We start from the raw sequence: 12,500 nt of genomic DNA on the forward strand, positions 1-12,500 counted from the left end.
AAACATTGCTCAGCTACTTTTCAGCCCACATCCCTTTCTGTGGCTGGAGTCCTGCCGTCGCTTGGTCACTTAGGAGTCCAGGGTAGGTGCTGTGGTCTCTGCCTCCTGGGTACCAGGGTTTTGGGTCGGGGAATGTGTTCCCCGCCCTTTCTTCCACACACCTCTCCTAGTCAGAGATTTAATTCAACCTGCTCTTCCCTCTCCCCAATAGGATCAATTTGAAGGAATACGACGAGTCTTCCCCAACGTGACTGGCAGGAGGCATGGTCACACAACTGAGTATGTGATATCGGGTGCCAATTGGCTATGGATGGATTGGCGACAGTGGGTAAAGTGCACTTGCATCAGTTCTTTTTTAGGTAATGCAGCGGGTTGTAGTCCCTCGCACTCTGTCCGACAACTGTCTGTGGCTCTGTTCTTCCTTCGTGTCCTGATCCTGACAGGATACGTCGTCGATAGGTTGGACTCTAGACTCTAGTTCATGGACCTGTTGTTACGATTTGGTCTTACGCAGGTGGCTCTATTCACCCTCTCCTGCGGTAAGAAGGTTGGCAGGCGACACCAGATGGCACTATAGAAGCCTTCACGTCGATTAGAACAAGTGGAGGTCCTTATTTGCTAAAGTGCTTCTGGTTGTTTCCATATGGGATATCCAGCCATGGCTACACGACCTCTTCCAATGGTGTCCTCACCCACTTTTCCCACAGGGGATTGTGCTGTAAGGGGCTCACACCCTTATTTTGTGTCGTCCTTACTCTACCGTCGAACTTTTGTATTAGTCACTTAGAGTTTCCCTACCAGTGACTGGTGAAGTACAATGACCATTGCGAGCTCATGATGCGTCATTACCAATTCATCTACTTCTAGATGACGCAGACAATGTTCGTAAATCTCCCACACCAATCGATCCATGGTACCAGTCCCGATCCATTTAGCAGCGATTGCAGACCCTCTACAGATCCAAGAATTTTGGAAATTATCTGGCCTTTTTTTCCATAATCAGCGTCGCTTGGCAGTGATTTCCAATCCTACATCATCCTTGCACAAGGAGCTGGTTTACGAATTAACTATTTCTGTTCCTGTCATCGCGCGCATTGTTTGCCAGGTAGTATCTGTCCAGTGTCCATCACATTTCTGATGCCTCATGTCTTACGGCACTCAGTCCTCTGTTACATATTATGTTTCTGTGCATAGTTCTGTAATACTACAACTTTAGTTTTCTCTTGTTTTTTTCCACTACCCTTCTCTCGGGGTTTCTAAGCTATTTACAGAAGCACCATTAGATATCACACATAATCAAGCATTTCAAGTATGAAAACATCTTTTTTTTTTGGAATTTCCAGCGGCACCTCGCTCACCATCGCCCAAACCAAAACGGGAATGGTTCTCATAGTCTGATCTCCAGAGGTTCGGACCTTCTTTCTGGCAAGGTGACGTCCTATGAAAGTTTGTCAGCCGCTTGTCCGAAATAGACGGCTATTCCACAGTGATTTCATGGACTTAAACTTCTCATAACTGTTTCTCTACTTTTAATTACATTCGTTGTTTTATTCTAAGTTTTATCATACAAAAACTTTGTAAATTATCAGTAATTCTTAATCATAAATTATCAGTATTTTTTTTTAAATAGAGCTGTTTAATCATGCAATAACATTAGCCGGGGTAGCTAGCGGTTACACAACGGGTCACGTGGATATTTTTTATATAGTATTATTCTTGCATGATGCGATGTAAAAATCATCAGACGACTGTATTCTTTTAATCCTATTTCTGTTCCACCTATATTAAACAATGCACTATTTGCAAATCCGCCTGGAAATACAGGCCTTATTTCAATATAAATTCATATATTTGAAACGTTCAGGTAAAACACTGAAAACAACAAATATTTGTATCTATATTCTATTGTAATATCACCCAATTCAGTTTCAACAAAATATGATCTCATAGGAGATAAATAACAACTAACAAATGATTACAGTTACTTAAATTACAGTTCTTTCAGCATTTTTCGATTTACAGCACTAATGATTAAATGCACATAGCTTTTTACCACACGAGACTTTTCCTCGTGTCCTCAGATCATAGTTTCTGAATCACATCGAAACAAAGTTGTGTTAGGTTAAGCTCCGGCACTCATAATTTTTACTATTAAAAGAATTAAAACGCTGTAACTTATGGCCCCACAAAAGGATCCGACTTGTCGTGGCGCGGGGGCTTAACTCCTGCCTCGTACGAGCCTGTTGCTCCCAGTCTCTTCCTCCCGTTGAGGTGGCCTTCCAGCGGCGGGTTCTCTGCATCATGAATAATCTCCCTTTCACACACAGAAAGTTCCAGGCACTGTCACTGATTTCGAGTTTGGTGAATGGAATCACTGAATCTACAACAGTAATGTCAGGGTGAATTCAGCTATCTTTCTTCTAGAGTTATTTCTAACTTTCTCAGACTCATTAGTGATGTTGGAACGTGGGGAAAATATCCATACAATGTTCCCATGCCTTCAACAATCTTTCTCAACCACTCATGATCCAGAGTTTGGATATCAGGTGACCTCTACCGTGACCTAACTGCTGACCAGATTGGCTCCAGACGCGAGGCCAATGGTACAGAAAAACAAATGACATTCGCTGTCAGTCCTAGTTGTCGATTGACATATCAATGGCATTTTGAAGCTTATGCAAAACCCAATAACATATCTGCAGGACAAAGCGAAATTGTAAAATGGTTATTTTTAAACCATTTGAGCCCATGCATCAGGTTCATAAGTCTCAGCCTTTACAATGGTGTATTCGAAATACATACCCAATTAATTTTAATACATCAAATTTTAGATTATTGCTGGAAATGGTCATATGAATGATAGTAGTGATAAGTAATAGCGGTAGTAGACAGAAATTCAGAAAGAAAAAAGGGCGATGTAATTCACTTATGACCACAGATGAGTATATTAATAACAATAGTATCTAATGATAAAAGCTTTAACCACAACAATACTAGTAAAGGATAATATTGACGATAGTGATGATGATCAGAGTAGAGCGTTGTAGAGAAATCTTTTCTTTAAAATGGGTGCGACAGGAAACCCCGCACTGACTCACACGTCCTCTGATAACGTTCAAGTTTGCTTTCATGTGCAACGGCTGACACTGAGCATCGGTCCTTAGCAACCAGGTTCCAATTGAAAAACATTTTTACGTTCTTTTTGCATGATTTCAGGAGTAATTACTTTTTATAAATATTTCACTCGGTGTTTCTTTTTTCAAAGGAAAGAATGTAATGCATATTGGATACTGTTTTTGAGAAAAAGGTAATAATAATTGCCATCAAGGCGAATACTATTCCCGATTCGGCATTCCGACGAAGGTTCCGAAGGCAATGGCTGAGAGTGAGACAGAAAGCAATTCTGAAACCGAAGAAAATGTATCTGGCAGTGACTATGGATGCTCTCATTATAAAAGAAAATGCAAGCTAATCGTAAGTATTGGTATGACTTTATTCATGTTGAATAACTGAAGATCAGGACCTCTTTCATACAGATAAAGAAAGTGCGTAGACCGATGACGTCGCTTGGTTGTCATGCAGTTCAGCCCTAAAGGGTAAAATAAAACGATAAACCAGAGATGAATGTTTGTAAGACAGTCGTGTATATTTCTACTAGTCTCACACTAATCAGCGTGGCAACTGCGCCCATGACAAAGGCCAACAAACCTCCACTCTTAAGTTTGGGGGAATAAGATGGCAGTCCAAGGTCTCTCAAGTGGGATTGATAAATGCTTATAGCCCTGCTGATATGGAGGGAAAATACATGTGTCAAGTACTAATTATTCAGACGTGTTTGGGTATGTGAACATTACATGATATGAACTAAACTCACTTTCAACATCACAAGAGGTGACACCAAGATTAGATTGGAAAATGAATGCATGATAAGGGAGATTCAAAAACCCTTCTGCTTGTATGTCATCTTGTGGGATTTTTTTTTAAATTGAGGGTAGATAGATTTGTATTTGCTTTTCTAAAGGGAGTATCTGGTTGGTTCTGAAAGAATAAGAGAGACATTGGAACACATAGTCTAGACAAGTTTCCATTTTTAATTTTTTCTGGTAATCAAGAGAAAATCTTTGAGGGGAGACTCTTCTATCCTTTGAGTTGATGCTTTGTGCAAGTAATGACAGCACAATTTTGCAGTTGCAACAATTGCTTGGCACAACCTGGGGGAAAAATACTGGGGATTCTCTGTTGCATCAGTTTATTGGAGTGGCCTGATAATCAAACTTGCCTTCAGCCAGAGAGGCAGGAGGTTTGAACTGCGTGCCCTTCTGTTCTGTTCTGATCTTTACCTTCAGGGGCCTAAACACCTCATTAAAAAGAAAGTTTGCTTTGATGTGATATTTATGTATTATTCTCTGGTTCAGAGCAATTTGTTTTCATCAAATGTGTATTGCAAGTGGCAATTGCTAAGTACTGTTTAAAAGGTCTATATATAGGAAAACTAATGACAGGTAATGTAAAAATTAAGTGCCCTGCATTTCAGCACAGAAACCTCATATCCTAGATCTAATTACTTTAATTATTGGTAAATTTGGATAAAGACGCAGCCAACCCTCTAAGCACGACACAATATTTTTCTGGTAGTTTTAATTGTGCTTTGTACAGTTTCGCTACTCATTTCCATCGGAAACCTTTCCCGGAAGAAAAGGGTTTTATGGTGTTACGTCATAATTAAGGGTACGTCATGCCGAAAGGTTTGTGTTTTCGCTACGGGTGGTTGCGTCTTTATCCAATAATACCAATTATACTGTAAGCACAAGGTAAAGAGAACAAGGTATCAATGAAATCTAAAATTATCTGTTTTATGAGATAGATGTCACACAGTGAAAATCTAAAATTCTTTGATTTAGAGTAATGAATAACCAATTCTTCTTCTAATTGTGATATATACCTCTGCTACAAAACTGGTCATTAGAGACAGGAACTGCTTATCCTTATGGGTATACAATCATAATGCAGAAACAGCCTGTGACTTTGAGATGATATCCACCTTTAGAGGTGAACTTCTTGAATTTTGTATATTTGTGCAAGCCTTTCATTTTTCCATTTCAGTACTTCAAAAAGGAAATAGGAACATAAAAAAAGAAATTGTCTTCCAGTTCAGGAAATGTAGGTATACAAATACCAAACAACTTAGAATTATTCCTCTCTTGGTTTGTGAAATTTGCTTTAAATCTAATGCTTGTGTCAGTTAGCCAGGAAGAGCTCAGCAAAAGTAGGTACATGCAAAAGGTCAGTTTTTTAAAGTTTGGGGCTTACTGAATTGAACATGATAACTGTAATCACTTGATATTACAGAGTCCCTGCTGCGACAACAACTACGTATGTCGGTTTTGCCATGATGAGAGTGAAACGCACACCCTGGATCGAGCCAATATCTTTGGGGTTGAATGTCTTGTATGCCATGAACAACAGCCTGTAAGCCAGACGTGCTGTAATCCTGATTGTGGAGTAACATTTGGAAATGTAAGTAGCTTTTTAAAGGAACAAGAAATTTATTTCACATGTTGTGTATTGTTAAGATTTATATGAAATATTAACCCTCTGGATGTTTTGATTAAGCAGAAAATTATTCCCAAAATATCCAAATTCTCATTGAAAAACCACAATGGCCAAATTGTCAATTTATATACTGCCTTATGGTATAAAAAAAAAAAAAAAAAAATTGAGAATGACCCTAGCTTTCATCAAAGACTAAAAGAAAGTCTGTTTTATGGTGCTTCTTATTTATTTTTTTCTAAAGTAAATACTCCTTGAATAAATTATGATATATATAATGATAATCTGTAAAAACATAGCCAGTATAGTTGAAGAAACATTAATTTACACAGAGAAATGTATAAAATAAGTAAAATTTAACATATAGTTGTTGATAGTATAAACATAATTTGTACAAAATAACAAAATTAAATTAAAGAAGAGTTGAGTTATTATACATCACCCTGCTCTTGAAGTTGTGACATTTTTGAGATTTAACCCATTGGTCGCGGTATTAAAAAAAGGTCTGTGCAGTAGGATGGCTATTTTACATGTCTGGCAAGATGCCATCCGCGTCTATGACCGACTCTGCCTTTGCAGCAAATCATGCCATCCGCTGCTAATGGGTTAAGCAGTCTAGGGATACATTTGAAGTCACATTTTTGAAATTTCAGCAGTCAAAGAGTTTATATTTATTTTATAGTTATACCATTACTAGTATACCCATATATCTACATAGCAAAATTGAGAGCAAAAATACAGATTAATTATCAGCATTCTATTTATGTATATAAAAATAAATGTTGGAACAAATTAAAAACTATTATTTTGATTTTTTTTACTGTTATATGACAATATTATTTGAAAGGCCAAAGTCTTTCGATAAAAAAGTTAAGAAAAGAGCTAATGTGCAGTAGTACAAATTTATTGTTTTTCTTGACTAGTTTTGGTTAAAATACATATCTTAAGAAATTTATATGATAACAGTTTTAAAAATGACTTTGAGTATGTAAATTTTACAAATTTATTCCTCTGTGATAGTTGTATTTTATTGAATGTAATGGTGTAGATTTGAATCAGTAAAGGGAACAGGCTCATATGGTACTAGATAGCTTGTACAATATGTTATGTTTTTAGTTTTTCTTTTTAACCCGATGGTTCTGGAAAATTATTGGAGCACAATGCTGGGGTTAATTTTACACAATCCAAAAAATATGGAAATGTGGGATTGCTGTTTTCCCACGCCAGTCTTTGCCTCTGGACAAGCCACTTTTTGTCTTTCAGTAAAAGTGTTGGAAAGGGAGAGTTCAGGCAGACTTTGGAAGCCTATAGCTCAAGCACCATTAGAGCCTTAAAATTGTGCAGCTATGTAGTGCACAGAACATAATGCAGCATCCATTGTCATGGCACGTATAGGTGCCATCCAAAATTTGGGCCCACCCTCACCATGGCATTTAGAGATGCCATCTGTTGTCAATAAATTCAAGATTTATTCACAGTGCAGCTGCATTAAACACATAACTGGACCCTCCTGAACAGGAGAGTCTCGGCAGACCTTCAAGCAAGCAAATTTAATTATAATTCATATAAGGTGTTGCATGTTCTACACAGCAACCTTATTAATACAATAGTTCACCAGAATTTCAAATTGTGTAAATATAGTTACAAACTTGAAATCTTCTGTGATATTAAGTACTGGGTCACTGCATGCCTGAATAAAGAAGTTCTGCTGTATGAACTTTTTGTCATAATCATCTAGGTTTGGGAGTTATGATCTGGATATATGTTGTAAATAACAAAAGAGATATGTGAATGTAGAGTCAGTAAGATATAGTGTTTGTTAATTTTTTTCAGTACTATTGTGGTTTGTGCAAGCTGTTTGATGATGTAGATAGACAGCAGTTCCACTGTGATGGGTGTGGTCTCTGTCGTGTTGGAGGCCGGGATGTATTTTTCCATTGTGAAAAATGTGAAATGTGTCTACCCGTCAGTATTGCTGACACACATAAGGCAAGTTCAACTTCCTCTTTTTTTTTCACACTTCCTTTACTTTGTGGTATCACCTTGTCATTCCTCTTTCCCACCCTCCCTTTATTCTCCTCTCCTCATTCTTTTCTCTAACCTAACCTATGATATTTTTGTTCTGATCTCCCCTATTTTTCATTTCTCTTTTTACTTGGAACTCTATCCCCTTCCCTATCTATTCAAATCCTTTCCTCTTCTTTTCCTCATGATCACTTCTCAACTCCCCATCACTCACCATCTGATCTCTGTTTCTTCTGTTCCCTGCTCAGTATTTTTCTTCTACTCTGTCCCATCTACCCCCTTTTTTTTATACTTCTCCTTTTACTTTTTTTTCACTCTTCTCTTTTTTAACCTCCCACTCTATCCTACTTCCTCCCTTTTTTCATATTCTCCCATCACTTCCTTTTATCTCTCCTCTCCTTTTATCTCCCACTCTTTCCTTTCTACTGCTTCTATAATCTCCTCTCTGGTACTTTTATCTTTTTTCCTTCCTCATGTTTTTCATTCTTTACTTCTTTATATATTCATCTCTGTTCTCTCCCCCTCCCTTCTCCCATCTTCCTCTTCAAGTTCAGTTTCTCTCAACTAGCAAAAGATGGGAAGTACCCTAGGATGGCCCTAGCATTTTTTCTCTTCCTCTACTGGTGTTCTTTCTTTATTTCCTACCTCTGGTCTTCTACTTTACCTTATTTTCTATACTCCACTTTTTATCTTGTTTGTCTGCTTTTCTCAATATTTTTGCTTTTGAAGTTGTTGGCCGGTCTCGGTCACCTTTACGGAATATAAAAAATACATGTCTAATCAATAAAATAAAAGCGTATATGAGTATATTTGCTATTTCAGTGTGTTGTTAAGGTGAGCAGGACCGATTGTCCTGTCTGTTTGGAGGACATCCACACTTCACGAATTTTCTCCCAAATACCACCGTGTGGACACCTAATACACAAACCCTGTTTTAACAGTCTCGTAAAAGCAGGATTTTATCACTGTCCTTTATGCGGCTCTTCCTTGGTAGTGGATGTAAGTATGCTGTTCCCATCTTGTATTTTCTTATACATTTTTAAAGTATGGTATTAACAAGTTACAAATGATGTTAAATGATGATATAAATATTAATTTATATTTTCTGTCTTCCGTCCAGGGGCATTGACAGCTATGGTAAAAGTTTGACTGGAGCTTCTCAACTGAGTTTAGTCCTTGTTGTCCATAGAAACAATGGCAAACAACCTTCAAGCATCAATTACTCTACGCCCTGTATCCCACACCCCTGGACCCTTATGCATGCAAAGCATTGGCAAGTTGATTTCAGATTCCACAAATCCACTGGAGTGATCAGATCTTTATATACAGTTTTATGTACAAGAAAATTCTCAAACCAGTGGATATTCTTTTTTCTCACCCTGTCTCAGTTGTCATTTTGGTACTACACAGGAATGATAAATAATGTCTGCAATTATATTATGTAAGTACCACTTGTTTCTTGTTGGAATTTGTGGTGGTTTTCAAGGTAGAGGGGTCCACATGTGATATAAATAGAGAATGAGTGTGTAGTTAATAAAAGAACTAAATTTAAGTGACATTGGCTGTTTTGATTTTCTTTTATTAGGTAAGATCATTGTTCTTCCCTAGAACATCTTATACATGCGTTAAGATAAAACAAATGCAATCATTTAGAAATAGATAATTAAACAAAAGGCAAGGGCTTCTTTACTATAGAGGCACTCCTTTTGTGACAAATGGCTGTGTTCAGTGAGAGATGATTTGGCTGGGATGGTAGTCGCTGCTAATTTTAAACTCATTTAATTTGTGCATGCACAGGAAGGCATTACCTTTGGTAGTTTGGTACTGCACTCTGTCCTAAGCCTCTTTTTATGGTTCGACATTGCACACTGCAAAATAGCAGATACTGCTCTCATTTTAGGCTGAATGGTTCATGGTGTGCCCTAACTTGAGTAACAGGTCCATTGCCATTTATGTGCCATGGGTTTCATGGCATTCCCTTGACTGTAGAAGGGACCTATGATCTCTCTAATTCATTTCTAAGTTTCTGTAGTCCCTTCCATGATAGATATTTTTGTGGGGTTGGATCTACTGCATTTTATTGCAGGCTATTTACTCCTTCCTTTTTGATTACCTATTATACCAAATGCTAAATAGTATCAATTTGCTAATATGTCATATATAGACACATATTTCATACCATAAATCTAGAAAATAATTGAAAGCACACATCTTATGATGCTTAGCCTAGGCTGAACATCTCGGAAGGGTTAACTGTGGATGGTCCATTACAACTCAACCAGAGCATGGCAGTCACTGTATTGATTTTGCTTAAAGTCCTCTGAAAATAGTGGTGCAGTGTCAAACAGTTGCTGTGACCTTTTATTGGGTGCTTCAGCTAAAACTAAAAAAAGGATCCTTACATCACTTCAAGGCAGTAAATGGAAATGATGAAATGTGGAACACTGAATATATTAATTAAAAAGATCCAATTCATAACTTATTGAGACCTTTTTTTAAATTACATTGCCACATCTGCTCTCGATGGCAAGTTAGATTCAGTTTACAGCATAGGATCTTGCACAGAAAAGCTCCTCTGATCTGTAGCACATGAACACTGTCTGAGCCATGCTCCATATGCTTTTTTTGCAATGCTTTGATTCTCTACAGTTTTCAATATGTGCTGGAGGTAGTGCAAGCACAACCTCCAAATGGTCCACCTTCTAAAGCATGGACTTGAATCTAGAAACAATACAGTTCATTTCTGTTACTGTTTCAGAACCTACTCTTTGTAGTAAAACAAGTGTCAAAACAATTATCACATTAGTAATCATTTGTAGAATGTAAGACAGAGAACATTGAACCAAAAAAATAAGAAGGGTATGATTTCTATGCAAGGTAATCTAAATGTAAAGTAAATGATATGACACATTTCAAATTCACCATCTGCCTATAACTCCTGAATATTTTAAGACATAACATCTACACTCAAGCACATCTAGAAGGCAATGAAACCAACTTAACTGACACCTCAGTAATAAATCTTAACATAATTTCAAACCACTGCATTTCCCAGTCAGAGTAATTTACTCTTTTAAAGATTGGTTTCCTTGCAAATATGTATTAATACATATCTATATATTTCACTGTATATTTAAATATATTTCTCAATGTATAGCTTAATGGGTTTTATTAAACTTTTATATTGTTCACTATTAATTTTCTTTCTGAAGTCTGTTGCTGTATTAACCCCTCTTGCCTTTGTTTAGGGATTCCTTGTCAAATTTGTCTTCTCATACTGGAGTTTGTTAGTATTTTGTGTTGGTCTAACCAGAGTAAACTGCAAACTCCCAATCAAACATCTTTCAAAATCTACTTAGAAACTCCAAAATCACAAGCTCATTGAAACCAAATGGTTGAACTGGCTTTGTTTAATCAAAAGTAAGTTGACCAGATTAATTTCTTTAAACATGTATGCTGTCCCAATCTTTCATTAATTTAAACCTTTTCATTGAAATGATCATTCCTAATTTGGCTATGCAGTTGAAACAAGTAAAAAAATAACAATGGGAGCAAATTCCAATTACAGAACATACTTATGACCTAAATCTGCTGAATCATATATTGTATATTCTATATATATTTTTTAATAATACCACTACATACAATGTTTGCAGATTAGTTCTCAGAATCTGAATGACCACATTTTCCATCAAAGATAGTCCACTTAATATCAGTCCAGACTTTTCTAGGAAAAATCCTTGTTGGAATGAGAGATTTCACAAACTGATTAATGAGAGTTATGACACAATGGTGTTTTTGTTGTAGTCTGATAAAAAATTAACTCTGGTCAGCCGATGTTGTAAATTGTTGTAATTGTTATCAAAATAAAATATTTGACAAATTCATTTATTCTTAAGTATTCATGGGAGTAAGTTTAGAATGACTGCTAATATCTTCCCATTCTTTTCTGATACTAAAACGAATAATGTAGCATTAAGAATGAGGTTGCATTATAGAAAAGAGTAAAAGTATTTGATACTACTTACACCTGCCCAAACGTTTAGGATTAGTAAGGGACATGTTCCAGACCATGGTAAAGTAGTTAGAAATATATTAGTTTAGTTTCAAATAACCAAATCATATGAGGTAAACAGTACACGGAAATAATTTTGTGATGAGACAATGTTCATCTATGACATCTCTGTCAATTGAAATTGAAAGCACTTATAAATATACTAATTGCCATAATTATTTTGACACTCATCTGGATGTGATAACCAATAGAATGTGAAAGTCACATTTTTGTTTTAGTGATGCCTATTTATCTGAAAAAGAACCATATTTTGGCAAAAGTAATTCTTGATTTTTCAATCTTCCTGTAGACAACCCACCAAAATTAGCCTTTGATCATAATTAACCCATTGCGTACGGGTGTCATGACATACATGACGTAGGAGCTTTGGCCTGACGACATGAGTGATGATGGCTACTACAGTCCTAATTACTATAATTACCGTAATATCTTGAATGGCACCCATCCACGGTCTCTAGCATGCACTGTCTCTATAGAGCGATGGCACACACTAAGTTGATGAACCCTTGCTCTAAAGTACCGCCGATGAAGGATGTGCAGGCAGAACGAGAAGAGGAAGGTGACTCAATCCATACCCAGTGTCTAAAATGTGCTCCTGTGCCAGTATGGATGTCTTTCACTGTGGCACTCACAGTCACAAGCACAGGTTTCATTCCTCTTCCCTACCTCTTCTTGTTATCTTTATTGTAGGTGGTTATATGTTTCGTATTCGTTCATGACAGCACAAAAATACGAAAAAATAAAGTTGCTTTTTGTCCTCCCATAAAACAGCAATACTTTTATCACATTGAGTATAAAGAAAATAATGAGCTTATATGGATAACATACTACAATTTTAGTCAACTGCAGC

At 36.7% G+C, this 12,500-nt stretch overlaps 1 protein-coding gene across 3 annotated transcripts; it reads left to right on the forward strand.

Annotated features, from left to right (window-relative positions):
• The first annotated feature begins 3,061 nt into the window (after window positions 1–3,061).
• Window positions 3,062–9,131, forward strand: LOC122260824 (RING finger and CHY zinc finger domain-containing protein 1). 3 transcript variants are annotated; one of them, XM_043028244.2, is made up of 6 exons: window positions 3,062–3,171; window positions 3,364–3,474; window positions 5,350–5,517; window positions 7,384–7,539; window positions 8,398–8,574; window positions 8,696–9,131. In XM_043028244.2, exons 2-6 carry the CDS (start codon window positions 3,376–3,378, stop codon window positions 8,702–8,704), a joined length of 609 nt encoding a protein of 202 aa, XP_042884178.1. In that variant the 5' UTR covers window positions 3,062–3,171; window positions 3,364–3,375; the 3' UTR covers window positions 8,705–9,131. The 3 variants fall into 3 exon arrangements, with proteins under 3 accessions (XP_042884178.1, XP_042884179.1, XP_086406302.1); XM_043028245.2 differs by having other exon boundaries at window positions 3,096–3,171; window positions 3,266–3,474; XM_086550176.1 differs by lacking the exon at window positions 3,062–3,171 and having other exon boundaries at window positions 3,195–3,474.
• The last annotated feature ends 3,369 nt before the right edge of the window (window positions 9,132–12,500 follow it).

Source organism: Penaeus japonicus, unplaced genomic scaffold, assembly GCF_977035675.1.
Source record: "Penaeus japonicus unplaced genomic scaffold, GWHDUDI00000001_assembly GWHDUDI00000023, whole genome shotgun sequence".
NCBI classification, from domain to species: domain Eukaryota; kingdom Metazoa; phylum Arthropoda; class Malacostraca; order Decapoda; family Penaeidae; genus Penaeus; species Penaeus japonicus.